The following is a 27,954-nucleotide window of genomic DNA, read 5'->3' on the forward strand; positions in this document are numbered from 1 at the left end:
CAGAACTGTGTTTGACCCATCTCTGTATCTGCCCACAGATGATTCTCATCATGCCACTCCAACCTCCACCCCACAATCCCTTTCCAAAGTCTAAAATCCCTAGTGTGACATGACTCATTCATTCAACAAGCATTTACTACATGCAGAGCTTGCCTCGGACAGGCTCTGGAGGTACAGAGGTGAAAAGGCAGATGGACTCTGCCCGCAGGGAGCTCACCTTCTAGTAAGGAGAGAAGGACAATGAACATCAACAAATACGTATGAATCCGGAGTGGCTGGGGGAGGCGGGGCGTGAGGAGCAATTGAGCTGGGTCGGGTGTGTGTTCACTTGGAGTCCATGAACTCCAAGAGAGGGGTTCTTGGAAATGGGAAAAATGACATTTTCTACTAACATCTAACTGAAATTTAGCATTTCCTTTAATTATAAAGGTGAGCAACAAACCATGGTAGTCTAGTTGTAGCAGTAGTTGGACACCAATGGAACCACAGATATTTTCATGTGATATTGCCGTTGGCGCAGACATGCTGGACTCATTACACTTACCACCATTCGGAAACTATGGTACGTGTGGTCCCTCTGCTGGGTCTTCCTGTTTAATGTGTTAATAAAAAAGCACATCATTGTTATTTAAAAAAATATTTTGATTACTGTATTTCAGTGTAATTGGCTTCCTTTGTCAGCCTGTGTATTTTACCTTTTTATTTTGTTTTATGCATTTAAAATATTATTCTGAAAAGGAATCCATAGGCCTCATGCAACTACACAAAGGGTCAGTGGCTCAAAGATTTGGAAGCCCTGAGCCCAGCTCTCCCCTGGTGGCTGCCACCGGCCTCCTCAACCTGGGAATCAGGGGTGACCGCCAGCCTCTCTGGGCTTCACACATTCTGGTCCTTCTGCCTGGGCTGCCTCTTCCTCCCCTCTACCTGTTGGCTCCCACTGTGCTTTGCGTGGACCTGAAACATCATCGGCTCTGGGAAACCTCCTAACTGTGCAGCCCCAGCATACGGGACCCTTACCATTCACCTCTTTCTCTCTCTCTCATTCCCTTGCTCCACACTTACCACACGGCATTTAATCACTTCTTTGCTTGTCCTTCTCCCTGGATGGTCTGTGAGCTACCTGACAGTGAGGACCCCTCTTCTCCATCTCTGATCCCCTGTACCTCACATGCCTCACATGCTTATTATAGACACTCAACATGGGGATACTGGTGCAGGAAGGAATGGGTAGATGGGTGGATGGATGGGCAGATGGATGGGTAGATGAATGGATGATGGATGGATGAGTGGATAAAAATATTCAGGGCAGATGCAAAGCAGTTCACATTTACAATTTCTTTAGTCAACTTTTCTCCTCTTAGAAGGGAAGTTTTCCTTCCAGCTAAGGCTGACGGAAATCTTTGTGCCAATAATATCTAGAGCCCTTCTCCCAAAGCAGGATCCCAAGAAAACTTGGCAAGAAACGTTGACTCTGGATCCAGCCTCCCAGCCTCAGGCACAGGTCAAGCAGGTGGGCTGGCGACCACAGAAACCACAGTCCATCACTGGGGTATCTCATCCTTTTAATCTGAAGGCAAGTGAGACAGTCACACAAAACTGCCACGGATGGCACAGCGTGAGAGAGGAGTGGCCCTGTGAGAGAACCATTCACTCATGTCTGAGGAGAAAGAACAAGTTTCCTGGGCAGGCCAGCTCAGCCAACCCTGCCTGCCAAGCCTTTTCCGATGGCACAAACCCCAGTTTGAAAAGAATCCAGTTGTATAAAGACCTTGGAAAAGGGCATCTGTTTTGGCCAGTGTACAATAACATATAACCCGGCCACAGAAGAAATGCACGTTCCCATCAGTCTCTGCAGGTGGCTTTGAAAGACAAAACACAAGATAAAAACAGTAACTCATTTCCCTAGAGCCATCTTTGTGCCGTGAGATTTCCGTCATCGTCCCCACTCCTCACGGGCACCTCGGCAATGTTGGTGGATTGTTATGATGATCACTGTTTTTCAGATTAGCAGACTGGAGCTCAGAGGAGGGAAGTAAATTGTCTCAGGTCACACAGGTGTAAGAAGCAGATTAAAATTTGAACCCAGGTCTTTCCGATTCCAGAGTCCAAACTCTTCAATTTCCTTTAAATAAATCTTTGATTTATAGAAAAGTCTCTTGGGGGGAAAATCCACACCATAATTCTGAAATATAACCATTTTGGGGAGTGTTAGGTGGTGATTTTCAAAGGCCTTTTATATTGACTGGGTCGAAATAGTGTCTCCTTTGGGAACTGGCCAGGCCAGCTTTATTCTGCTGGGCTCCACACCCGGTGGAGTTGTGGCTGCTTTTGGTAGCAGCCTCTGAGGCAGAGCAGGTGTGTTAACAAATAACAAGGAGTTTATGAAAGAAAGGCCACGACAAGAAATATCCCTAGCATTCAAGGATTTCCTTTGCAAGGGGATTTATGAGAGAAATCTCTTTCAGTACCCCCTAGCACACTGTTTTCGGGAAACCGGAATGGAGCAACCTGTCGAGAGAACAAAGAGCCTTGTGTTTGGGGAGCCCTGTGTGGCTGGCAGCAGCAACGAGCTCTGATGGGAAGGCCCAGGTGCGGCCCCGCCCCCAGACCCTCGCTCCAGCCCAGACTCCGCCCTCTTGGGCTGGGCAGGATGTGCGTGGCTTTGGGTTGGAAGTACGTGTCCTCCAGCTCTCCTGGCGGGCTCTGGAGTCTCTGAGACACAGCCCGCTGCTAAGATGGGTCTCCAGGAAGGCTCACTGTTCTGGAAAGTTCTATAAGCATGTGACCTGAGTTCCTCCACTTTGCTCCATGCTCCTTGAGATTTGGGGGGTCAGGCACGATTGAAGCAGAGCTCTCCCTGCCCCAGCTGCCCAAGGCCCTCCTGAGCTGAGAAGGGCCTTCCTCCACCGCCGTCTCAGGGGCCGCCTGCCTTGTGGGGGCGATTTGCCGCCTTTCTCTTGCTCAGGTCTGAGTGTGGTAACCCTGCCAGGCTGGGGGGTCACAGTTTCCAGAAGCCCAGGACCAGACATGGATGCTTGTAGGTACTTAACTCATTTGATTGCTTTTCCATAGGGGGGTCTAGGTAGGCACTGAATATGTATTTCCAGCCAAAATTTATTGGACTCCAAGCACCACGAGGACACGGACCACAACTCCTTTTGTTCACCCCATCCACCCAGGGCCCTGGGGCTAGCAGTAGATGATCATTAAACAGCTGTTGAATGAGTGACCGATAACTCTTTCAGTTTTCTATAGTCTGTCTTTTGTTTAAAGAGAAGGAACAGAATTGACAGGCCTACTTGTCTTCCCAATTCTAGGGAGCGGCACTTCCATTGCATTCTATGTAAATGGAGCCCCCCACCCCACCCCTAGTTGTGCAACACGGTGGTGCAGATCTAACAGCCCCAGGCAAACTTGACACAGGCAGCGATGCAAATTCACATTTTATGTTTCCTTCCCAGAAATTCCTCAGTTTCCCAACTCCTGGCCGGGGCTGCCATGTTCCCAGAGTCCATAGGCTGATGTTTACTTCAAAGTCATTCTGGAACACAGGACCAGACCCACTCTGTTCATGACGTCCAGAGCTCCCTAAGGTTGGGGGACGCCGATCATGTGGAGCCCCAAACGTTGGTGAGCGAACCCAGGAACTTGTCAGCAGGAGTCCACACCCAGGTTTCCAGAAAGCCAGCCACACAATCCGAAAGGTCGTAAGTAGCTCTCAGAGGCACTGCTCTTAGTGATGGCAGCCCCAACAATCCTATAAATCTGTTTAGAAGCCTGAGGAGTCCTGTGTGTTGTGTCTATGGGGGTGGGGTGGGGGTGGGGGTTTCAGTGAGCCTCTGCTTTTCTTGTCTTTCATCTTCTCTGTGAGTAATCTTGTCCCAGCCCAGGGCTTCAACTACTGTTCTCTGATCTTTCTCGACACACCATCTCCAGCCACAGCTTCTCCCCCAGCACAAGACCCAGAAAGCTACAGGGATGTACCACAGACAGCTTGAACACAACACATCCAAGATGGAGCTCAGTTCCATCTGCCTCCACCCTCCCACCTGTCCCCTCCTGCTGCTCCTCAGGTGCCCATCTGGGTCAAGGATGTCACAGCCTGTATATTAGTATCGACATCTCTTCCTCTCCATCTTTCGGGTCACTGGTTCTAGAGGTTCTACCTTCGCTATTTCTTCCTCGCTCTCCATTTTCAATGGCTTTGCTTTCACTACCGAAGAGCCTTCTAACTGGTCTCTCTCCCTCCAGCTCATTCTCACTCAAACCTGATATAATGTCAATCTCTCGCTTCAAATCATTCTTAGCTCCTGCTTCCTTGCACGAAGGGGTGCACATTCCTTCACAGGAAATACAAGGTCAGGCCTGCCCTACAGAGGAGTCTCCTCTGTGCTTCTCTGACCACCTCTCAGCAGCGTTAGGCAAGCTGGTCCCGCCGCCAGGTTGGAAACATTCTCCTTTCCCGGCGGCTGCACCTCCACGTCTGATTTTCCGCCAGTGCTTCTCTCTCAGTCACCTTTGCTGGCTCATCCTCCTCTTGCTGGTGGTGCATCACCTCTTCTGACTCCTAGAGACGCCGCATGTAGTGGAGCTGAACCTTGCTCTGCTCTCCTTAGGAGTTTCATGGCCAATTTTTTTTTTCAAAAGTGGGTGGCGAGGTCCTCCTTCCTAGTCTGTCTAGTCTAGAAACTCCACTGAAACTTGTCTGTCCACCACGGGTGACCCTGCCGGTGTTTGAAATACTGGTGGCACAGCTTTCAGCATGACAGCAACATGCAGCCGCCACTGTATGACAACTAACAGACCGGTAGTGTGGTTCCCTGACCAGGAAAGGAACCCGGGTTGTGGCTGTGAGAGCAAAGAATCTTAACCACTGGACCACGAGGGCTGGCTCATCTCCTCTACCCCTCTCCAAGATGTTGGCGCTCCTCAGAGCTTCCTTGTGAGTTCTCGTCTCCCCTCATAATCCCTTAGTGCTTGTGCTTGTCACTTGTCCATGCCTTTAAATACCATCTGAAGGCTCACGACTCCTAATTTAGTTTCCAGCTCAGGTCTCTGAGCACCAGATGCACTTATCCCACCATCTACTCAGCATCCCTATGCGATGACTACTAGGATCTCAAATGTAACGCATCCCAAGAGGTCTCTTGGTTCTTCTCTCCCTTCTCTTTTCAGTCTTTCCCATTTCAGCACGTTACCATCAGTCACCCAGAGGATAATGCAAATCCTGAGTGTCACTGTCTGTTCCTCGTCCCCCACAGCCACCAGCAGGTCCCGCCCACTCAACCTTCAGAGAATGCACCCAGAATTCTCCCATTTTTCGCCATCTCCACTAATCCCTGCTCAGACTGAGCAACATCATCTCCACTGCAAGAACCCCTGCCCTACCTATGCCTTCTAATAGCCAAAGAAATTGTTTAGAAATGCACAATGGATCATGTCAGTTCTCCAGGCTGCAGCAAAGGGAAACAATTACAGTGAAACAAACCCAACCACAACCTCCACAATCTCTGGGCCTCCCTGGGCTCCCCTGGGCCCCACTTCACCTTGCTCACAGGTCTCCTGCCACACTGCCTTTGCTTGGCTCCTGAAACACGTCAGGCATGTTCCCATCAGGCTTTGCGCTCACCTTCCCTCTGCCTAGAATGGCCCCTCCACGTCTCTGTTTGGTTGACTTTCTCATCTGTTAGTTCTTGGCTCCCATGTTATTTTCACGTTATCTTATCAGAATCTGCCATAATTCTGTTCCTTCCCTTTCACTGGCTTATTCTCTCCCTGTCCAAAGGGCAAGGACTGTATGTTTCTGGGTCACCTCTCTAACCCCAGGGCCCAGCACAGCGCCTCTCACACAGTAGCTGCTCAATGAAGATCTGTCGAATAACTGTGACCCCAGCCTATTTTTCCAGTGTCACCTCCTGTCAACCCCCTGTCCAGCTCATCCTCCCTCTGGCTGCTTGCCAGGCTTCACAGGGGCCACGGCGGTCCCAGATTGGGCACCACCTATGGCCCTGCCTTTGCTCCTGTCCCCTCTACCTGGAGTCATGCTCTCCCACCTCGCTTCTGCCCCTCCCCCAGCTCCTTGCCCAGTTTCCAGTGTGTGGCAGGTGCTCAGTGAATGTCGGCATGGAATCTGTTCTCTCTTCTGGAGAGAAGACAAATCAAATACTCTGATGGCCGGGGCACCAGCTGGGGCTGTGCATTCCTGCCAGCACCCAGCAGCATGGTAGAGGGGACAGAGCCCCGGAATCTGAGCCTGGGGGCCAGGTCTTAGCTTTGACCCTGGTCCTAACTAGGTGCATCCGTTCTTCAGGCCTCAGCTCCCGATGAAATGAAGGCGCTGTGATGTCCGAGGTGGCGGCTGCCTCTGGGGTCCCATGAGTCTCTAGACACTCGTCTCCTCAAGAGGACACAGCAAGGCTGTCGCTGGTTTGCAATGATTTCCCCATCTGTTAACTGGAAATTAGCCGCAAGGGTTGTGAGCTTAGATTAATATCTAGAAAGGATTTACAAAGAAAAGAACGCAGTTAATCCTGAGAGAGAGGGCTTTTCGTTTCTTTTTGTGGAGAGGGTGGAGACTGTGTCTCTGTGTCTAGTCCCGTGGTCCTCCCTGGAAAGCCCCTTTGCTGGTGCAGTTGCGAACTTTTCAGCCACAGAACCAGCGTAAGCCTCCTCCGCCTCAGCCTGCGCCTGCCCGGCGCCCTCAGCACCTGACTCTGGTCGGAGGAAGAGGCCCTGTGCTCAGTGAAGGCCGAGGGTCAGCAGGTGAAGCTTCTGGACAGAATGGAGAGGCGATTGTGACAATGGCCGAAGATCGCTTTTACAGCATAAAGTGATCAAGGGCTGGACTTTGGTGTTTGACGGGCTCAGGTATAATTCTCTGCTCTATGGAGGGCAAGCTAATTGGCTGATTTAAACCTCAGATGCCTTATCTGTTAAATGGAGGTAATAATGGTACCTACATCATGGGGTTCTTGAGAGGATAAGAGAAGATAACACAGATAAAGCCCTGATCCTAATGCCTAGCAAACAGTAAGTGCTCAATAAATACTGGTTATCATTATTACACTTTATTCTGTCTCTTGGTCCCATCACCACTGCACAAAAGGATGTCCCCTTCACTATCCAGACCTGAGATCTCACATTATTTTTTTAGCGTTAGTCCTTTTAAAGCTTGGAATACAATCTCAGCTAAGGCCTCAGAAGACACAAACATCAGATAAGTAATCTTTCAGAAACACTCCACCCACACACACCCAGCTATGAAAAGAGCTTTCAGACCCGCTGCTGGAAATCCACACAGTCCTCCGCGCCAGCACATGCAAGGAGGGATCAAGTTCACATTGTCTGGGGCTCCCCCACTTCCTCTCTTAAATGCCATCGCCTGAGCCTGAGCAAGGCCACCCTGGAGTCACTCAGAAACCAGAGTGATTATGTGTGGGCGATGCCTCTTGGGGTGCATATTCAGACACCCCCTCTCTGGGCTGGGAGATGGAGGACAGCAACATTGACAGCAAGATCCAAGATGCTCTGCTGGGCTGGACCCCTCCCCCCTCCTGCTTCAGTCCGTTCTCCCCCAGAAGGTCCCGAACAACACGTCAGGCCCACGGGAATAACTTTCTGATGCTGACTCCCCAAAGATCCTCTGATGCAGGAAATTTAGGATGGTGGATGCTGCAAGTATAAACACCCAGGTGCCATTTGTTAAGTTCGCAGAGCAGTGTTAGTTTATACTTGTTGATCTATTTTTCCTTATAGTCTCTTGAGGATCCCCCCCCCAAGCTTTTTTTTTTTTCACTCCATGGGCAAGGATGGATCTTTTTCTTTTTGCTTCTCCCCAAAACCCTTTGAGGAAAGTCCCAGGGGCACTCAACTAATAGACTGCCTGGCAATTATAAAATCAAACCAATTCATTCAAGTAATTGAGAAGTGCTATGAATTTAAAAATTATATATATATATGTGTGTATATATATATATATATATATACACATATATATATATTTTTTTTAACTACCGATGTCCTAAATGTTTGGAGGCCTGAGAGGCACACAGGTGTTTGGGTGACTGGAACAGAATGGCATAAGGGACTACATCCATATTTTGGAGAAGTCACCTTGAGCAAAAGAGCGAAAATCAAGAGGTAGATGGAGTAGGAAGGGGCTGGCGAAACCCGGACCACTGTCCTCCGGCCTTCTCCACGGGCTGGGCTGCTGCAGTGGGGGTGGGATCAACCAAGGATTCTGACGGGTCAGCCCTGAGCTCCCTGCTACAAAGCCAAGGGGCCGCGTTCTCAAATGGTGAGCTTCAGCATGTCTGAGAATTCCTGCAGGAGCTCGTTAACTTGCAGGATGCTGCCCCCCAGCTCCCTTGAGAGACTCTGATTTGTAATATCTGGGCTGGTGACGTGCTGGAGCTGTCTCACGCTGACCCCAGAGAGCCAAGTGTTCATTTTTCAGGAATTTTGGGAGTTAGTTGTTAAACATAGCCATCACTAAAAATGGAATTACAGAAACTTACAATCAAATTATATTGAAAACAAAACTATTTATCAATACTCAAAACTTATCACTTCCTAATTATTTTAATTCATTTTATTATTATCTATGCTCTTGAGATTGTGTAAATCTATTGTATCCATACAGTAAAAATGCTATGTAAGGTGGGCTACACACATGTCTTCCTAACTCCACATTCAGTAACTTCACATTACTAACCTGAAATTGGTCATGGCAGGAGTATTTACACCATGGAAATTGGCAAAGGCTGTAAACCAGGGCTCCCACAACCCGACAGCCACTGTCAAACATTTTCTGGCACACCATGGGTGTGGAACCCAAAAGAAAAGCTGGAATAGGGGTCAGCCCAGTGGCGCAACAGTTAAGTGCGCACATTCCGCTTCAGTGGCTCAGGGTGCATGGGTTTGGATCCTGGGTGTGGACCTACACACCACTTGTCAAGCCATGCTGTGGCAGGCATCCCACATACAAAGTAGAGGAAGATGGGCACAGATATTAGCTCAGGGCCAGTCTTCCTTGACAAAAAAAAAGAGGAAGATGGTGGCAGATGTTAGCACAGGGCTAATCTTCCTCAAAAAAAAAAAAAAAACGAAAAGCTGGAATAAGCCCCTCACGTGGTTCTGAATCAGACGCTCTTCTTGGAACAAGACTGCTAAGTGTAGACTCAGGGGACCTAGCCCCAGGCTACTTCTGGGCTCTAGGAAAAGAATCTAGGCACCTGTGTCTGAAGTTCTAGAAATGACCTTGTGACTGTGGGCAAGTTACTTGCCTCTGTGCTTTAGTGCTGTCTTCTCAAAATGGGGCTGCTGCCAGTGCCCACCCCACTGGGTGACCGTGAGGATTCAATGAGATGATATGTGTGCCAGTCCTCAGACCAGAGCCTGGTAAGTAGAAGGCATTTGATAATCGTTACCTGTTATTATGATCTGACAAAAGAAAAAAGCTTAGTCCAGCAGGGTATCTTTTATCTTTTATAACATTTACGTTTTCTTCTGATGAGAATCCTACCTAGTTTGTCGAAAATTTAGAAGATATAAATAATGAAAACAAGGAAAAGAAAAAGTATCCATCTCTGGCATCCTGTAAGATTTTGGTGTACTGGCAGCCTTCCTGTCTTTTCCCAAAACCTAGAATACGTCAGTCTTGACACCCTTCTGGCCTAGGACACTCTTGTCTGCTAACACATGATGCTTTGTCAATATTTCCTATCCCGCTATAGGTGGTTGATTGAGTTCACTTCTTTTCAAGTTCATTGGTCCTGCTCAGACACACAGCCCCATCATCATCAGGACAGCCCCGTCATCATCATCACGAAAGGTAACTGGCAAATGGGCACAGCACTTCCAGGATGGTATTCTATGTTGACATGCACTACCATTTCAAAGCCTCCACCTTATCCATTTACTAGACAAATATTTGTTGGACATGTAAGAGATTCAAGGCTTTGTGCTATGGGGGTTGTGAAGGCAACAGAGTGTCTTGTCCTGATTAGTGAGTTCATAGTATTTTTTTTATCCCCAAAGCCCCAGTACATAGTTGTACATCCTAGTTGTAGGTCATTCTAGTTCTTCTATGTGGGATGCCACCACAGCATGGCTTGATGAGTGGTGTGTAGGTCCGTTCCAGAATCCGAACTGGCAAACCTTGGGCTGCCCAAGCGGAGCACGTGAACTTAACCACTTGGCCAAGGGGCCGGTTCCCGAGAATTACCCCTTTTTAAACATCTTTGGGATGGAGAGCTCACTATCTCACAGAGCAGCCTATTCTCTTCCATTTTAAAGCAAAGTTTTGGGGGCTGGCCTGGTGGCGTAGCAGTTAAGTTTGTGCTCTCCACTTTGGCAGCCTGAGGCTTGCCGGTTCGGATCCCGGGTGCGGACCTATACACCGCCTATCAAGCTATGCTGTGGCAGGCGTCCCACATAAAATACAGGAAGATGGGCATGGATGTTAGCCCAGGGCTGAGATTCCTCAGCAAAAGGAGGAGGATTGGCGGCAGATGTTAGCTCAGGGTTTTCTCTTCTTCTTCAAAAAAGTTTCAATGCAATATTCAGAATCATCTCCCTGTAATTGTTAATGATTGCAACTGTAGGGGAGGAAGACATTTCCTTTACCCACTCTGGGTTCTTCTGGCCGGAGAATGAATTAAATTCACATGAGACAGAATAACAGGAGAAAATTAAACAAAGCTTTATAACATGTATACATGGGAGAGGCTCAGGCAAACTGAGCAACTCCCCAAAATGGCTGAAGCCACCACGTTAAATATCATCTTCAGCTAAAGACAAAGGAGGATGTTGGGGGTGGGGGGGGGTCAGTTACGGGAGATTACCAGACAAGTACAGTAAACAAGGGTCAGGTTATTATGCAGATTTAAGTCCTTGCCTTCTGCATTGATAAGAGTTCCTAGAGATAAGGTCATCCCCCCTTCTTCCTGCACAGAGAGGGAGACACATTTACAGATGGAGATTTCCTTTACAATGTAAATGTTTCTTAACAAAGGGTAAGTAAACTCTGCTTTTCAGAGTTTCTCTCCTGTCTGCAGTTTTTTAAAAAGTAACCAGCCCAAAATAATCTTCATGCCAAAGAGACATATCTTGGGGCGGCCAATTCCAGTTCCCACACTCCAGAGCACTTTCATCATCCTGCCTGCCTCCTGGTCAGCAAGCTGTAGCTCACCATTAGCCCATCTCCTAGTGATGAGGCCCTGGACCCGCATTCTTTGTGCAAACTGGAACTTCTTATTTTTGTACAGTGAGGACAGCAATATATCCTAAGGGATTCTGAGAATTTGTAAAAGTTAACAAAGAGTTCGTTTTCTTTTTTGCCATAAAATAATGGAAAATGCTGAAGAAAGCACCATTCATCTAACCTGACTCTTGTGCTTACTTTGGATACATCCGGATTGGGTTCTGTCTCTCCAATCTCCTGTTGAGCGACATCATAAAAGATCTCTGATCCTGGACTAGACTCAAAGGCTGAAATGTGATGGGCAGGGGTTCTGTTTCACCAGGTTGGTGTAGACAATGACAACAAAATGGAGTAACATACGTCAAGGCTTCTAAAACGGAGTTGGGAGGCCATTAGAGTGGTGGGGCTTATGCACATCTTTACCCAGATGGAATGTACCCTTTGAACTGCTGTCATCCTGACCTTCTTTCAAGAAATATGCTTACTCCCGTAGATAAGAACTTTCTGCCTTGGAGATGGCCTCAACAACTGATCACGCACAGCCAAGAATTAACAGTTGTTGCAGGCACCAATCACAGATCTTACAAAGCAACCTATATAATTTCTCTTTTTGCCTCTATAAACTCCTGTCTCCTTTGTCTTCCTTGGAGCACATTTGAGTTTCTACTCAAATCTGTGTATCCTGAAGTACAATTCTTGAGACCTCAAATAAATGTTTTGCTTCTCTTGCAGTTTACGCCTCTTATTCATGACGTTACATGGTGTCAGAGACATGGGATTCAGAGCGACTGACCTCTGATTCTGGGGTTACTGCGTGGACAAGAGCAAGGTAACTGCAAAGAGTGTTATGTGCATTATTGTCTCCTCCTGGTGGCTCCAGCTCCCAGTGGTAAGACCTCCTGGGCTGGAACCTTCCATTCTTTGGTTGAGGTTCAAACTCTTTATTCGGGTGTCCTTTGATACCAGTTCTGGCCATCCTGTCCTTTCGTTGTTGGCTTTGTTAAGGAACATCTATTTGTCTTCACTCCTTTGTTGGGCCTTTGTTTCTTTGGTGAGCACTTAGGAACGGGAAGTCCATCTTCTAAGGGGACCACTGAAGGGCAGCCCCCACTCTGGGCCTCCTGGTGGTTTTGTGTAAAGAATACGGACCTTCTACATGTAGATTTTTGTCCTGCCAGATTCGCATTACTTGGGATGATTTGAGGTCTCACTGGCCTAAATGGGGCCCCTTTGAAATTCCTAAATTGGTTTGCTTGTGTGCTCAATTGGAAAAAGTTATCAAACTAAACGAATCGAATGGGAAGCTTATTTTAATTGGTGTCTTGAGGCCTCTAAATGAAACAACGAAAAAGTTGCTTTCCTGCAAGCTGTTAATTCTTAACTCAGGCCAAGTCAGACCTCTCTCAAAGGCTTGCAAAGTAGGAAAGTCAGCCAACACTCCTTTCGCTACTGTCACTGTCTCTGCTCTTCCTTCACCCACATTCAATTCCTAAGACTGAAGGAATGTTTTAAATTACAATTACCCCAAAACTCCTATGACAAATTAAAAAACTTGCATTTTTCTCTCTGTCCTTTGAAGTTGTAAACTTTACCAGGTCTTTGAATGTAAACACCTAAGGAGATAACAGCCAACAATTGCCTAACTGGCTAACTCAATCAGGAAAGCCTGAAGTTTGAAAAAAACCCAAAAACAACCTCCAAAATACAACAAAAAATAAACTTTTAAACAGGTAACTTTAACTTTTTCCATTGGCCAGAAGCAAAAAATTTGGAGCCAACCATTCTTTCCCAAGTAGTGAGCTTTGTATTACTCTATCTGATTCGTGGCTGAAATTTGTAAAATAAAAGCTATAAAATCTCTGTGTCTGTTCACATATCTTTTTATGGTATATACGTGTGATAGTTTTCCACCTCTGGATGGTATTACCAAAATTCATTTCTAAAGAACTCTATTTAATTAACTTGAAGTAAGCGCTTATATAAATTATTTCTAAATATAATAAAAACTAACCCAAATGTTTTTCAAGTTCAAGTGATCTGAGATCATGTTTGATAAAAGATAATTTAAATTTGCTGGTTTAATCGAAACAGGCACATCTTCAGAGTTATCAATAGAGAATGTACTGAAAATATACAACTTTTTCTACCTGGGTTTATTGGTCTGCTGTTTCTGTTGCAAAATTTATCAGGAGGCAGAATGACTTGGATGATGGTTAACTATTTAATGTCTAATCCAAACATAACTTAAAAACGTGTTTAAATAATTGTAAAATAAGATAAAAGTTTATACTAAGTTAAACTAAATAATAGATATTCAGTGAATTTCTAAATCATTTCCAGATAGGATGGTATACTGGGACACTGCTAAACATAAGTTTGTCTAGTTTTGGCTTTCTACTTTTTTTTACAGAGAGACAAACAATATTTGGGTTATCAATAGATATGCTTTACGCCACAGTGAAAAGTTTGCTGTAAAGAGAAATATGCTTCTAGAAGTTATGAAATGTGTTTATGGATTTGCTAATCTACTACAGGATGCTACTTTATGAGAGAGTTGATGATTGCCTGCTTCCTAGTTTTCACTGGACAGCAAAGATTACAAACAGTTAAAAAAAGGAAAGTTGGAAGAAGAGCTGAGGATACCAAATGAACCAAAGAGAAAACATCAGAACACTTAGAGTAATAAGTGTAAATTAACTCTATGCGAACAGGTGCCTTGACGCTAAGAGTCCATGCAAAGCAGCAGGAGCCCATATGAAAGATGAGAAGCAATGGAATTCTCATGAGAGCATCTCCTACTATGGAAGGATTTACTGTAACTCCTTATTTTTCTTTTTTTTTGAGGAAGATTAGCCCTGAGCTAACATCTGCTGCCAATCCTCCTCTTTTTGCTGAGGAAGACTGGCCCTGAGCTAACATCCATGCCCATCTTACTCTACTTTATATGTGGGACGCCTGCCACAGCATGGCTTGCCAAGCGGTGCCATGTCTGCACCTGGGATCCGAACCGGTGAACCCTGGGCCTCCAAAGTGGAACGTGCGAACTTAACCACTGTGCCACTGGACCGGCCCCTGTAACTCCTTATTTTTCAAACTATGGTCACAGACCATTGATAAATTATGATTAACATTTATTTAAATAGAAAACGTACGTGGTATCTACACTTATCAAAATGTAAATGGATAATACATATCTTTAATGTTATCTAAAATACATATAAATTTATTATAAATTTATATACAAATAAAAGAAAAATTTCATAACATGCAAGATAGAATGAATATATGGCATATACTAAAAATAGAAAATACATGTCAGTTTATTAAATTTTTATTTCAGTTACATATATGGTTTTATATATGTAGGTATATGCTGGACCATAATATACACTATATTTCTTGCTGTGGAATGATCCAACATGTTTGAAAGCCACTCCTCTTACATCACAGTAAACTGAGCAACAGAAAGGTCCATGCAGCCAGATGGAGAGGCCAATACAAGAGCACCCACCCTTTCTGTCCTGCACACAGACAGTGCCAACTCCTCCAGGCCAGGCTGTAATCACTCTCTGACAGGCTCGCACTTTGTTGCCTAGTCTTTTCAGATTTACAACCAGGCAACAACCTTTATTTAAAAGACCTTCCCCCATTCCTTATTACTCGCAAGGCTGAGAATTCTGGTGGTGGCTTCCCAGATATTTATAGCTCTGCCATTAGTTTCGAAGTTGTTCTATCTTTCAAAATTTTATTCTGCCTACTTAACTTAGATCAACTCTCTTCAGCATTAATGTGGGGATCTTGTTCTGCCTGTCCTGTCACTCCTGGTCTAGCAGAGCCATGTCAGGATGAACCTGTAGACACCAATGAATCTCACACTGTAATTTCCTAAGAGTGTACAGTTTATTTTAACTATATTACATAACTATATTACATAGAAGAGTTTATATTCATTTAATGTAATGCATAGGCAATTATGCTAACCTCCAAGAGTAAAATCTGTAATTATTCTGTAACAACTGCCTTGCATCATTTCTCTTTTAGATAAACTTTGTAAGTTTTTAAAATTGAGAAGACAACTGTATATGAAAAGTAGATAAGGAAAATAGGATATATGTTTTCAGTAAGAGAAGGTATGAAGAATGAAGATGCATTTTTGTTAAAGTAAAACAAGAAGGTAATTTTGCCCTAAAATAAAATGATTGTTCCAAAATAAGAAACAAAGAGATAGGACAAAATCTAAAAAGATATAGAAAGTTGTAGAAGGTTTGTGAAAAAGGAATCTTTAAAAAAGAAATTTTGGCGGCTGGCCCTGTGGCTGAGTGGTTAAGTTCGCATGCTCCACTTTGGCGGCCTGGGGTTTCACTGGTTTGGATCCTGGGTGTGGACATGGCACCGCTTGTCGGGCCACGTTGAGGCGACGTCCCACATGCCACAACTAGAGGGACCCACAACTAGAATATACAGCTGTGTACTGGGGGGATTTGGGGAGAAAAAGCAGAAAAAAAAAAAGAAGATTGGCAACAGTTGTTAGCTCAGGTGCCAATCTTTAAAAAAAAAAAGAAATTTTGATGTGTGGTCAAGCTAGCTAAGATCAAAATGAATTTATTTAAAAATAAATTCTAATATCAAAAGTATACTGGCACAAAATTAGAATTTGGTTTTTCTATTAAAGGACAAAGGCTTCTCAGATTATTGGTCTGCTCTTAATAAGAAATTATAAACAAAGTTCCTTTACCTTTAATGTAATCTGCCTAGGAAACAAAGATTCTGTATTTTGTCTTTATCAAGTCTTTGATTACTCAGAAAAGCTAATGCCCTCACGATGGCAAAGAAACTGTTAGAACAATGTATTTCCCAGTTGGGATATACCGTCCACAGTTGCCTGTGAGCAAGGCACCCACTTCACTGCGCAGACACACAAACCTTACCAAAAACCTTTCACCTTCTTCAAATTGTCACTGTTCCTATCATCCTCAATCATCAGGCACAGTTCAGAACACTAATGGAAAAACTGGACTGAAGTAGAAGAAATATTAAATTACATGAGACTATGTGAGCTGAGAAAGATGGTGTAACTTTTTGCTTTTCCAGATTTAAAGAAATCCTTTAAGCTGTCAACAATTAGGTAAGATATACCTTTGTGAACAAAGATGAAACATTTACTTTTTCTCCCTACCTGATTCCTCCAGAATTCAGAAACTCTCAGTGAGTATTTTTTTTTTTTTTTTTTTTTTGCTTGGAAAGATTTGCTCTGAGCTAACATCTGTTGCCAATCTTCTCTCTCTTTTCTTTTTCCCCTTCCCAAAACCCTAATACATAGTTGTATATTCTAGTTGTAGGTCCTTCTAGTTCTTTTATGTGAGCCACCACCACAGCATGGCTACTGACAGACAAGTGGTATGGTTACACGCCCAGGAACTCAACCTGGGCCGCCAAAGCAGAGGGTGCTGAACTCTAACCACTAGGCCATCAGGGCTGGCTCTCAGTGAGTATTCTGATTTTCACTTGTATAAATAATCAGGCCAAGTTTTTAATATAAATAAATTAGTTTTACTGTGATTATTTTAGGTAAAAGAAATTAGGGTAATTGTGGAGAGAAAAATTATGTTTACACCTTTGTAGACATTTGATTCTAGTCCTGTTATTGTCTTTGAGGTTTTGTTATATACTGTAGACAGAACTCCCCTGGGCTAAAGTTTTGCCTTTGGTCCTGCTGACTGTTCACAGTTCCCTCTTTGGAAAACAGAAACTAACTCCAGACGAGATAATCACCAGCACATCAGTGTCTATTGGTACACAACCTTCTGCTGACCCCTTGTTGTCTTGTGCTAATGTGACCAGCTGTTGTAAGGTTATAATGTCTTAGCCTCAGCCTATCATCGACAGGTTAAAGAAGTTTTCCCAGGTTCCAGTTTAAAGGATCTTGTTGGTCACGGTCTAGAGCCCAGTGACTATATTCTGGAAGCATCAAGAGACGAGGACAGCCCTCAAATCCCATTGGAAAGGACCTTTCCAAGTGCTCCTGACCACTGACACTACTATGGAACTAGAAGGCGTTGCATATTAGATGCCCCTTTTGGGTACACCTTTGTGTGTGATTACTACGGGGAACCATGGGCTTATGAATGTCTAGACAGCTGGTGTATGGCAGGACAATGCCTTTTAGGATACCATATATCATTTAAAGTTCTTGTTAAAAAAAAAAAACCCGGGGCCGGCTCCATGGCCGAGTGGTTAAGTTCGTGCGCTCTGCTATGGCGGCCCAGGGTTCGGATCCTGGGTGCGGACATGGCACCGCTCATTAGGCCACGTTGAGGCGGCGTCCCACATCCCACAGCTAGAGGGACCTGCAACTAGGATATACAACTATGTACAGGGGGGTTTGGGGAGATAAAGCAGGAAAAAAAAAAAAAGAAGATTGGCAACAGTTGTTAGCTCAGGTGCCAATCTTTAAAAAAACAAAACAAAACAACTGCAATTTCATAGGTCTAGGGGAAAGCTGGCAACCCCTTTTTACACCTCAACTACTCTCCATTGATTACCAGTCCCAAAGACTTTGTTCCTTGGATTAATGTTGTCCATGATGACCTGTTGATAAAAATTTTATCCCTAACCATAGCCACCCTGGCAAAATCCACCACTCAAGCCTTGCTCAATAACAATGATCCCTGGATTCCATAGCAAGGGTTATATTAGATAATCAACAGGCACTCAATTATCTCCTTACAGAACAGGGCGGCATCTGTGCCACAGCCTACACCTGCTGCTGTACCTGGATCAACTCCCCTGGTGAAGTTGCATCAGAACTTGGAAAAATTATAAAAGCAGCATAGCATCTCTCTAGTCCAATGTCTTTTAATGACACCCTCTGGTTCCCTGTCTTCCTTCAGGTACGGGTGCTTGGAGCAGATCAGAACTTTAAATATTGTTTATGATTACTGGAATTTTGCTATGTGTACTTACATTTAAACTTATACTACTACTCACTTAGATCTGCTCCAAGTAATACTAATGATTATTGTCCTGGTTTGCATGATCTTTGTCACCTTAAGCGACTAATGGTTTGCATTTCTTGATGCTGTTTGTCTGTCTCTACCTCCAGAATAACGATTGCTCAGTGACTTGAGATGATCAACCAATCTTGCAACTCTGAACAAAGGACTTGATACTGTTTCCAGATAGACACTATGCCTATTGATGTGGGCTTGGCGAGCTGAGGAATCAAAAGAAAGATTTCTTGGACTCTCAAGGTCTGGTAGTAGTGCTCCTTTATTCAGAGAATAGCGTGGAGTATCACGGGGACGGAACTCACGGGCAGTGAAGAGCTACACTGGGTTGAGGGCAGGGCTAAATTTATAAGGCGTAGGTATGTGAGTTACTTCTTTACAAGACAATGGAAAGATTATGTAAAAAAGTCGTTAAAATGGTATCAGTGCAGGTGGGGTCTGGTTATCAGATGGTCGTATAACTTTGGATATGAATCAGGTCAGGACGTCCTATACTTCCTGGAGGAGGACGATGTCGATCGGTATGTAAGGCAGGATGCCCTAGGGCAGCCTTGATCCTCATCACCTCAGACTCATTTCCTGACCACCTCCTTATTGCTCAGATGTGGCCAAAGCCATTGACTGCGTTACTCCTACTGATGATTGAGTACCTTGCTGTCCCCCTACATGGGACATGACTTCCCAGGAATGAGCCATCCTGGTGACGAGGGATATATATATGTCAATAAAACACTGATCCATGATGCTTTCTGCCAAAAGATCTTGACCAAAAGGGGAAAATGCTGCTGATGATAACAAAATGGAGTAACATATGTCAAGGCTTCTAAAATGGAGCTGGGAGGCCATTAGGGAAGTGGGGCTTATGTGTATCTCTACCCAGACAGAATGTAACCTTTGAACTGTGCTTCACTGCCATCATCTTGACCTTCCAAGAAACATGCTTACTCCCATAGATAAGAACTTTCTGCCTTAGAGATGGCCTTAGCAACCGATCATATAAAGCCAAGAAGTAACAGCTGTTGCTGGCATCAATCACAAATCTTACAAAACCACCTGTATAATTTATTTCTTTTCGCCTCTATAAAATCCTGTCTCCTTTGTCTTCTTTGGAGCACATCTGAGCTTCTACTCAATCTCCATTTTCCAAATTGCAATTCTTGAGACTCCAAATAATCTTTTTGCTTCTCTTGCAGTCAATGCCTCTTACCAGTCGACACTCGACTCTTCCAGGTCAGTGGCTCCACTTTAGGAACCTGCCTGTTCTATCTCATGCAGGCCTGTCAGACCCTGCCTTTTTGCCGTGGGTGCTGGACACCCAGGGGCCCTGTGGAGAGGAGCTGGACCATGCAGAACCTGGGGAGGAGCCCGGGGACTCTGGAGCAGGTGGCCTCTTGTCCTGGCCTGTGAGGGCCTGGATTCCCTGACGGATCATGCTCTCAACGCGTGGCCCAAATGAAAAAAAAAGCAAACAAGATCCAATCTCAGAGATCAGCTCCACTGTGGCTATTGTTTTCAAACCAGGGCCTTTTGTCTGGAAATGGCAGGAGTCTTCATGCTAGGTGCTGCTTTGTCTATGGCTTACACAACAGCAGACAGCTCAGCTCTGGACCAAAACACACCTCCCAGATACAAAGAAATCAAGCTGTACCCTAAGTCCTTAACAAGGATGGAGAAGATCTTAGCGTGAAACGGAGAGCTCCTGCGAAGCTCCCTTCCTCACTTACTACCTCTGGGCCTGGCCTCTGTCGTTCTCCTTTTAATTAACCCAGCAAACCAGCCTCTACCTTTCAAAGGAATCTGACGGAAACGTCTTTGCCAAGTCCCAGCCAAGTCCCTGTGACACTCAAGAACGTGGGCCAGGCTCTTGTGTAGGTTAAGGAAGTCCGAGAAGAATAAAGATTATAGGGAAACAGTCTACCTTTCTTTACAGGGTCTTGTTTTGCATCTCTGAAATCTCAGATTCAGGTATTACAATGAAGTCCTGTTGTAGAAAGAGCTGGCCTTTTATCACCACTTAAAATCTAATTAATCCATATTGAAGCACAAAGATTTCTGTTGTATTTTAGGGTGAGGGGTCATAGAGCCCTCTTTGTTCATCTTTAGACTTATAATCATCAAGCATTGGGGATATAATTTTACCAAGCAAATTGGAAGGTAACAGATCAAATCCTTATCAGAAAGCCTAACTCATAGTTTTAAGAGTTCTTCGTCCTTTACATGAAACATTATATTCAAGAAGAACAAAAACGCATTTCAGAGTGCCCAAAGAGTTAATGACCAAAGCTTATATTCCAGGCAGCATAGAACCAAGATCGTCACACTACTGTCAACCACAAAAGACAGCTGTCCTATAGGGGCGGCAGAAGTCCTCAGATTTGTTGCAATGGCTTTAGTCTTCAGAGTAGTGATGCAATTCGTTGGACTTTCATTATCTTTGCTGGGATGGGTTTTATCCATTATTACAACTTATTTGCCATACTGGAAAAACCTCAACCTGGACTTAAATGAAATGGAAAACTGGACCATGGGGCTCTGGCAAACGTGCATCATTCAGGAGGAAGTAGGGATGCAGTGCAAGGACTTTGATTCCTTCCTGGCTTTGCCTGCCGAACTCAGGGGCTCCAGGATTCTCATGTTCCTGTCAAACGGGCTGGGGCTCCTGGGCCTGCTGGTCTCGGGGTTTGGCCTGGACTGCTTGAGAATTGGAGAGAGACAGCCAGCTTGCAAGAAGCGACTGCTGATCCTGGGAGGACTTCTGTTCTGGACGGCGGGCATCACGACCGTCGTGCCGGTCTCCTGGGTGGCTCACCTGATCGTCCGGGAGTTCTGGGATGAGACTATCCCAGAGATTGTGCCCAGGTGGGAGTTTGGGGAAGCCCTCTTTCTCGGGTGGTTTGCTGGATTCTCTCTCCTCCTAGGAGGGTGTCTGCTCCACTGTGCAGCCTGCTCGACCCCAGCTCCTCCAGCCTCGGGCCACTATGCAGTGGCAAAAATGCATAGTCCATACCTGGAAAATGGAACTGCAGATCCTAAAGTGTAAGACTTGGACAAGACCAGAGAGCCGCATCTTTCTACATCAACTGCGATGTAGGCTCTACATGAAAATGGGGTCTTTGTTATGTAACTAAATCTGTGCTGGTCACATTTTCTCACCGAACGACTACTTTTCTATCCAAGATCACCCCCCCTTCCCCTCCAAATCTGGAGAAGAGGCAAATCTTGTACCTAAAAGAAACTTACTACGGTAAGCATTACATAGGTATGAGCAAAAATAATCCATTGATCTGGCTATTTAAATCAAAATGTGGTGATGGTTATCCAATATAGTTGGTACTAAGCTTTAATGTGTTAATTCTGTATCAGAATCTTTTTTTGTTTTTGTTGGTACCGGGACATGATAATGAGTTTGTTTCCTAAAGAAAAAAATGAACAATCTGAAATCTTTTAAGCATTCTACACTAGCAAAACCACATGTTAAGCCTATCCCAGAGTGTTATTGCCACAACAATGACTTTGGTTTTCTTTGAACAGAGGTGGTTTGTGTTCAGAAAATTACTAGGCACCCTATGTGACAGGATTTTATGAGGCTGAAAGTTTTTGGTACATCAAGATACTCTCAGATTAAAAATACTGGCCAATTTCCTCTTGTCTCTTCCTTCAAAAGCTTCATATTTAAAAAAGATAATTCCAAAAGTATTCTGCCTGGTATCCAGGTTCTGCAGTTCATGTGCCCCAATAGAAATTCTCCCTTGTTCAATTAAAAATTATAAGCATGGGGATATATACTTTAGTGATGAACCAACAGAGAGGCTGGTTCTCACCCACAAAAGCCTATTGCCTAACTTTCCCACAGCACAGGAGGCATATCTAAGCAAAGAAAAAGTAAGTGTTTATGCATATGCATGAATTTGACAGAAAGGCACTAGGTAAACAGACTTGATGTTAGCTCAATATTGCTTCATGTGACGTGGTATACATAGCCTAAGAGGGATTAAGAAAAACAGGCCTGAGTTAAGGTCTAGAGAGATTTCTGCGAAGACCAATTTATTTGGTTTTATTTATTAAGTAACACTTTTCTTGAATGTATTTTTTAAAAAATGGTAACACTCAGTAGTACCAAAACATATGTATTGACATGTGAGAACTTTAACAGATGAAAATTTGACAGGTGCAATTAGTAAGACACAAAGCAGTAGGAGTGGAGCCAAAACTGTCAATTAAACATTTTGCATTTAGGCTTCTCAATTCTTTCACTCCTTAGGAAGGTTGGGAACAACATGAAAGCCATTTATACGTTAACAATGAAAGGAGGATTATTACGACTTAATGTTATTTCAGGGACAAACTGCTTCCTATAAAATTGCGCCCACAGGACACGAACATGATCTTGGCCACACCTTGGCGTTACTGGTTTGCAGCATTATTTCCCTGGCAAGAATCCTCCTATATACACAATGAAAAAATATTTCTGAGCTCCGCCGGTGATAAGACACTGTCACACTTCTTTTCACAGCAACCGAAAGGCAGGAGTTAGTTTGGCTAAAGCTCGCAGGACTTGACAATGGCTGTAGTAGTTAGAACCGTGGCACAATTAGCTGGACTTTCACTATCTTTGCTGGGATGGGTTTTATCCTGTCTTACAAACTACCTGCCACAATGGAAAAACCTCAACCTGGACTTAAATGAAATGGAAAACTGGACCATGGGGCTCTGGCAAACGTGCGTCATCCAGGAGGAAGTGGGGATGCAGTGCAAGGACTTTGATTCCTTCCTGGCTTTGCCTGCCGAACTCAGGGGCTCCAGGATTCTCATGTTCCTGTCAAACGGGCTGGGGCTCCTGGGCCTGCTGGTCTCGGGGTTTGGCCTGGACTGCTTGAGAATTGGAGAGAGACAGCCAGCTTGCAAGAAGCGACTGCTGATCCTGGGAGGACTTCTGTTCTGGACGGCGGGCATCACGACCGTCGTGCCGGTCTCCTGGGTGGCCCACCTGATCGTCCGGGAGTTCTGGGATGAGACTATCCCAGAGATTGTGCCCAGGTGGGAGTTTGGGGAAGCCCTCTTTCTCGGGTGGTTTGCTGGATTCTCTCTCCTCCTAGGAGGGTGTCTGCTCCACTGTGCAGCCTGCTCGACCCAAGCTCCTCCAGCCTTGGGCCACTATGCTGTGGCAGAAATGCAATATCCCCATCAACACCTGGAGATGAAAAATGCCCACCTGGAAATCTAAGCCAGCGGGATCAGAGGTGTCCACTCCTCAGGTGTCAACTCTGGATGTGGTAGGATTTCTTGCTACAAAGTCACCCATTCACTATGCTTTTCATTTCCTAAAATGTGTTTTTTCCTGTGGCCATTAGCTTCTTAAGCTATAATTTCTTTCTAAGATGGTAAGCCACTTTTCTACTCTGAGACCAAAGCCAATCAAGACTTAATAGTAATCATACTCATTACTGCGGATGAGTTTCCTCAGTTGTAAAAAAGATCCAGTGATTGCACAGAACTGGTAAATAAAACATTATATTAGTACTTACACATCTTTGAAGGTGTTATTCATAGAGATGAATCATTTTGGCAATTGGAAATGTTACTGCTAATCATTTACTTCTTCCAACTGTTCAAGATCGCCTATTACATGAAACCAAAGTCTTGCAGCATATTTATGTAAAATGCATGTCATCTGATTGTACTAAAAAAATTTGCTGGCTCTTTGAAAGCTTGAGAAGTGAGAGACATGGACACATCATCTTATTTCTAATTGGAGACTTCAGTGCCTCCATGGAACCTTTTCCAAAAGTCAGCCACATTCACCCACACCGCCTTTACTATGTCAGAGGCAGAGGAGGGCAATCCTGTGTTCTGGAAGATTCATGAAAAATCTACCATGCAGATGTGCTTTGGCTTCTGGGTCCTGTGCTCTCCAGCAGACGGCCAACGCCCCCTCCACCCCTGGCGGCCCCTGGCTCTGGGGAGCAGATGCAGGGGGCGCTGCGGGTCAGGACCTGGGTGTGTGGGAGAGAACCTGTGGGGACCTCTGCCCAGGGCCGCTGAGCACGCTGCTGGTCTGGGCAGTGGGATGACAGAACTCATATCCTGGAGCCTTTTGTTTTACTCGCACAACGACAATACTCCATCTTTTTTTTATCAGCAGTGCATAGCGTTCAACCAAGAACTATTCACAATAAACTGCGGGCTTGGGGAATTCTTCATGAAAGATTTTATATTTGCTCAGTACATGGTTCACATAAACTCTTGTGTTTGCGCCAATCAGGGGAATTGACTGAACAATAAATGACACTGAGGTAAAGTATTAGGCAATATGTGTCTTTGTTTAAAAAAAAAAAACCCACTGAATATTTTTCCACCCACAAACACATGAAAAGTGCAGAAACCAAAGTTAATCTATGTGATGTATTTGCATACTTTTACAAACAAGACAAATTAAAACAGAAACATATTCAGAATTTAACCTGATTAAATATTTAGTTCAGTCCTGAGCTTTTGATATTTAATACAATATAGATAAAGTAATAGCAAAAAAAAATTTTAAATTTATTTGATTTGCATGCTACAGAGATTCAGCTAAATGTTGTTCTTTTGGCTAGCAATATTCTTTTTGTACCTGTAACACTTAGATTCTGATATACAAAATTGTAATAACATACTGATAACTCAAACTTGAGAACTAAATATTACATTCTTTTTACCCTGTGCAGAATAAATTCTACCTTTAAAAAATAGTATTTATAATATTAAAATTCGTATTGTCCATATGGTTTTGTGATCAAGTTATTAAAATGTTTTGTCACTGTGAATCATTTGGGTTAGTACAAATATGACAGGATTGTTAAAAGCTGCCTATAAATACATAACACTATTGCTGATTTTTAAAGTGTGGAAAAGGATTACATTAAAATATGCTTGACTCTCATGTTAGAAATGAGCAAATTTTATAAAATAAAACCAAAAGCATCTTGGTCACAACTGCTGACTACCAGCCTGAGACAGATTTTATTCTTTTATACTTGTCTGAAACTTTCTGTATTACAAAAAGTTAACAGCTAATCTGATGAAGATTTATAAAGCTGTAAATATTCCAATATAGCCTCTTCTATGTCAAACATTTAAAATGGCCAGAACCGAACTATATATTAAACAGAACATAAATAAGACCGTAAATAAATAAATGAAGAAAATAAAATCGTACGGTACAACTACACATAATTCCATAAACATTTTCATGGTCAAACTAAGAAGCTGAAAACAGCTGACCTTCATTGAACTCCACATTAAATAAACTCCTTTCACATTTGACCTTGACCAGGATGAATGGTACTCCTCCTCTAGTTTGCCTTAGTCCTCTGATAGAATGAACTGGGCCGTCCTGAAGCACTGCGCTCAGTCACTTCATGAGGCTGGGTTTGTTCATAGTGTCACGTCCAGTTACAGCTTCAAAGACATTGGTATATAAGTGGTGGGACACTTAGGAAAAAATAATTAAGGTTCTAGGCTCAGAAATTGCTTAATGTGAATTTTGATTCTGATAAAAGGAACTTTCCAAAATATAATTACTTGGAAGAAAATAAAAATTCTTGCTAATGACGGTTCTAGCTTAGTCTTAGAACTCATGGGTGGGTGTGGGGGGTGTGTGTGTGTGTGTGTGTGTGTGTGTGTTTTTAAGGGGCCACTTCCTTTAAGATGATATTTGCATTTCTAAAAAAAAAGATTTAGTTTGCTATATAAGATGGCCAAACAAAAACGGCCTCTTTCAGTAAAACAGACTGAGTAATAAGTATGATTTAAATCGCATAAGTACTTCTTATTTTAGAAGCCTTTATGCTGGCAGAGCTACACTGGGGACCTGTTTCTTTAAGAAGTGCCTGGGCCGGGTAAGCTAAAATTCTACTGGAGGACACTTGAGTCTGTTTATGTCTCTAAACTTGTTCATCTAGAATGGTGTTTTTTAAACCAATGACTTAGCCTATACTTGAAATTAATAATCTCCCCAGGCATACTCCTTTCTTTGCCTCCCAATTCCTTACCATAAATTATAGCTGGGATCCCCCAAACATGAGAGCTGCAAAGTAATTTCCAGTAAATGTCAGAAATCTGTTTAATAAAGTATCTTTTAAAATTTTTGGCAACTTTGATTCAATCAAGATAGCCTTTCCTTTGTTCCTGGTTTCACCAAATAAGTGCTGATGCAAATCCCTCTGCATCTCCAGGAGTTTGTCCTCAGAGGCAGCCACCACATTCTTCTAGTTGGCACCATCCTCACACCTAGGACGAAACGGTATTGGTGCCACCCAGAAACTCACATGTGAACACCTGTGCAAAGTCAAGCTGAGTTAGAAGCAGCAGCTGCTCATCTGATGAGTGTTTTAGTGTATTTCAGGGTAACTGGCTTTCTCCTCGCATCTCCCTCCCCTCAGTGTCATAAATGACAAGAACTTCAGTGAGGCCAGGAGTACTGCTCCTTCGCATTCTTATATTCTTGCGCTCAGCATTTTGTTTCTGTTTTCTTTAGACAAATAGAAAAGGACAAAAAGGAAACTGTTTGACGGAAGCAAAGCGTTCCCACACAGGTGACAGAAATGAGCGCCGCACCTGTTTCAGGTGGGCCGGGAGCTCTGTACTGAAGCTCATGCTTCATGTTGAACTTCACACTGCACGAGCTGCTCTCGAGCACAAAACAGCACAGGGCGCCACTGCCATCTGCACAGTGTGCTCATGAGAACACACAGGAAAAGCGAGCACCACCTCCCGCTAAATCGAGCTTGCTCTCAACACTCGGTTCAATGGGATACACACTGGGGACCGCCTCTAGTCCATCTTCACTAAATAAAGCCCACTGGCCATACACACAGACTGTACAACACTTGCGTACAAGATTACCCCATTTTGGTTATCTGATTTTTTTTGTCTTTTTTAAACATATAAGAATTACATTCAAGGTGCTTTACAAATTGACATGTTGAAAATCTGATGTGAAAGAAAAGCTCTTTAAGAGTTGACATGTATATTACAAAAAAAAAAAACACCAAAACCCCTAAAAACAAAACAAATGTTCAGTCTTTCGCCCTCCCTAAGAAATGAACGAGTGAAAAAATAATTTCTTCAGCAATGTAAATGTAATCATACGTCATCAGCCGGCAGGGACGGGATGCTGATCTTGGCCCTGGTGAAGTAGGCAATCTTCTCCCTAGAGTCAGGGGTGAGAAATAAACCCGCTGAAATACGATGGAGAAAGTACCTGTGACCGTAAAGACAGTCCCAAGAACGCCAGCGAAGCCTGTATGAGCCTGGCTCGGAGACCTTTTCCTTGGGTAGAACCCCGTGACACTAAAGGTCGCCTTCGCCTCTTTACTGTGGACAGACAGAACGGTAGCTCTGGCTGACGGGAACCCGCCTACAGGCCAAGGCAGTTAGTTCCCTTCCAGGATGCCCAATGGAAGGCAGTTTCAAACCACCGGGGGCCCGTTCGGGTGGGTTCTAAACCAGGCGGTAGAGGAGTCAAGAGGGCCAAGATCCCGCAAAACTTCTCAGGATAGTTTCTCACAGAAACTGTCTCACAGAAAAGTACACGGTACTGGGAAATTCTTTGAAATCAACACCACGCTAAGGTAAGGGTGACTGGACAGGTGATACCATGGCTCCAGTGAAGGGAAAGGAGGAACCTGTCATAAAGGTTAGTCCATCCTGCATCCTGAGGCGGGGATAAGGACACACGACCTGAAAGGGGGAGGCTCAGAA

At 44.2% G+C, this 27,954-nt stretch overlaps 3 protein-coding genes across 8 annotated transcripts in view; 2 read left to right on the forward strand and 1 right to left on the reverse strand.

The window, feature by feature from the left end:
- The window catches only part of LOC100058890 (putative claudin-24), a 66,580-nt gene extending 42,845 nt beyond the window's left edge, over window positions 1–23,735 (forward strand). The window contains exons 1-8 of one of the 6 annotated variants that reach the window (XM_070253240.1): window positions 430–562; window positions 3,462–3,707; window positions 6,311–6,867; window positions 9,735–9,832; window positions 11,936–12,032; window positions 16,537–16,688; window positions 17,933–18,093; window positions 19,404–21,625. In XM_070253240.1, the coding sequence (XP_070109341.1) occupies window positions 20,594–21,250 (657 nt within the window). In that variant the 5' untranslated portion in view covers window positions 430–562; window positions 3,462–3,707; window positions 6,311–6,867; ... (3 more) ...; window positions 17,933–18,093; window positions 19,404–20,593 and the 3' untranslated portion in view covers window positions 21,251–21,625. Of the gene's footprint in view, window positions 1–429; window positions 563–3,461; window positions 3,708–4,828; window positions 4,943–6,310; window positions 6,868–9,734; window positions 9,833–11,935; window positions 12,033–16,421 lie in introns of those variants that run through there. The other 5 variants (XM_070253239.1, XM_070253238.1, XM_070253241.1 and 2 more) reach the window with 5 other exon arrangements.
- Window positions 22,772–27,284, forward strand: LOC100058927 (claudin-22). The gene has a single exon (XM_070253235.1). The coding sequence runs from the start codon at window positions 22,772–22,774 to the stop codon at window positions 23,432–23,434; it is 663 nt and encodes a 220-aa protein (XP_070109336.1). The 3' UTR covers window positions 23,435–27,284.
- Window positions 24,730–27,954, reverse strand: part of WWC2 (WW and C2 domain containing 2) — a 210,436-nt gene continuing 207,211 nt past the window's right edge. Inside the window, exon 23 of the mRNA XM_023630466.2 lies at window positions 24,730–27,403. Within this exon, the coding sequence (XP_023486234.1) occupies window positions 27,337–27,403 (67 nt within the window). The 3' untranslated portion in view covers window positions 24,730–27,336. The remainder of the gene's footprint in view (window positions 27,404–27,954) is intronic.

The sequence above is a fragment of the Equus caballus genome, chromosome 27, assembly GCF_041296265.1.
Source record: "Equus caballus isolate H_3958 breed thoroughbred chromosome 27, TB-T2T, whole genome shotgun sequence".
Taxonomy (NCBI): Eukaryota; Metazoa; Chordata; class Mammalia; order Perissodactyla; family Equidae; genus Equus; species Equus caballus.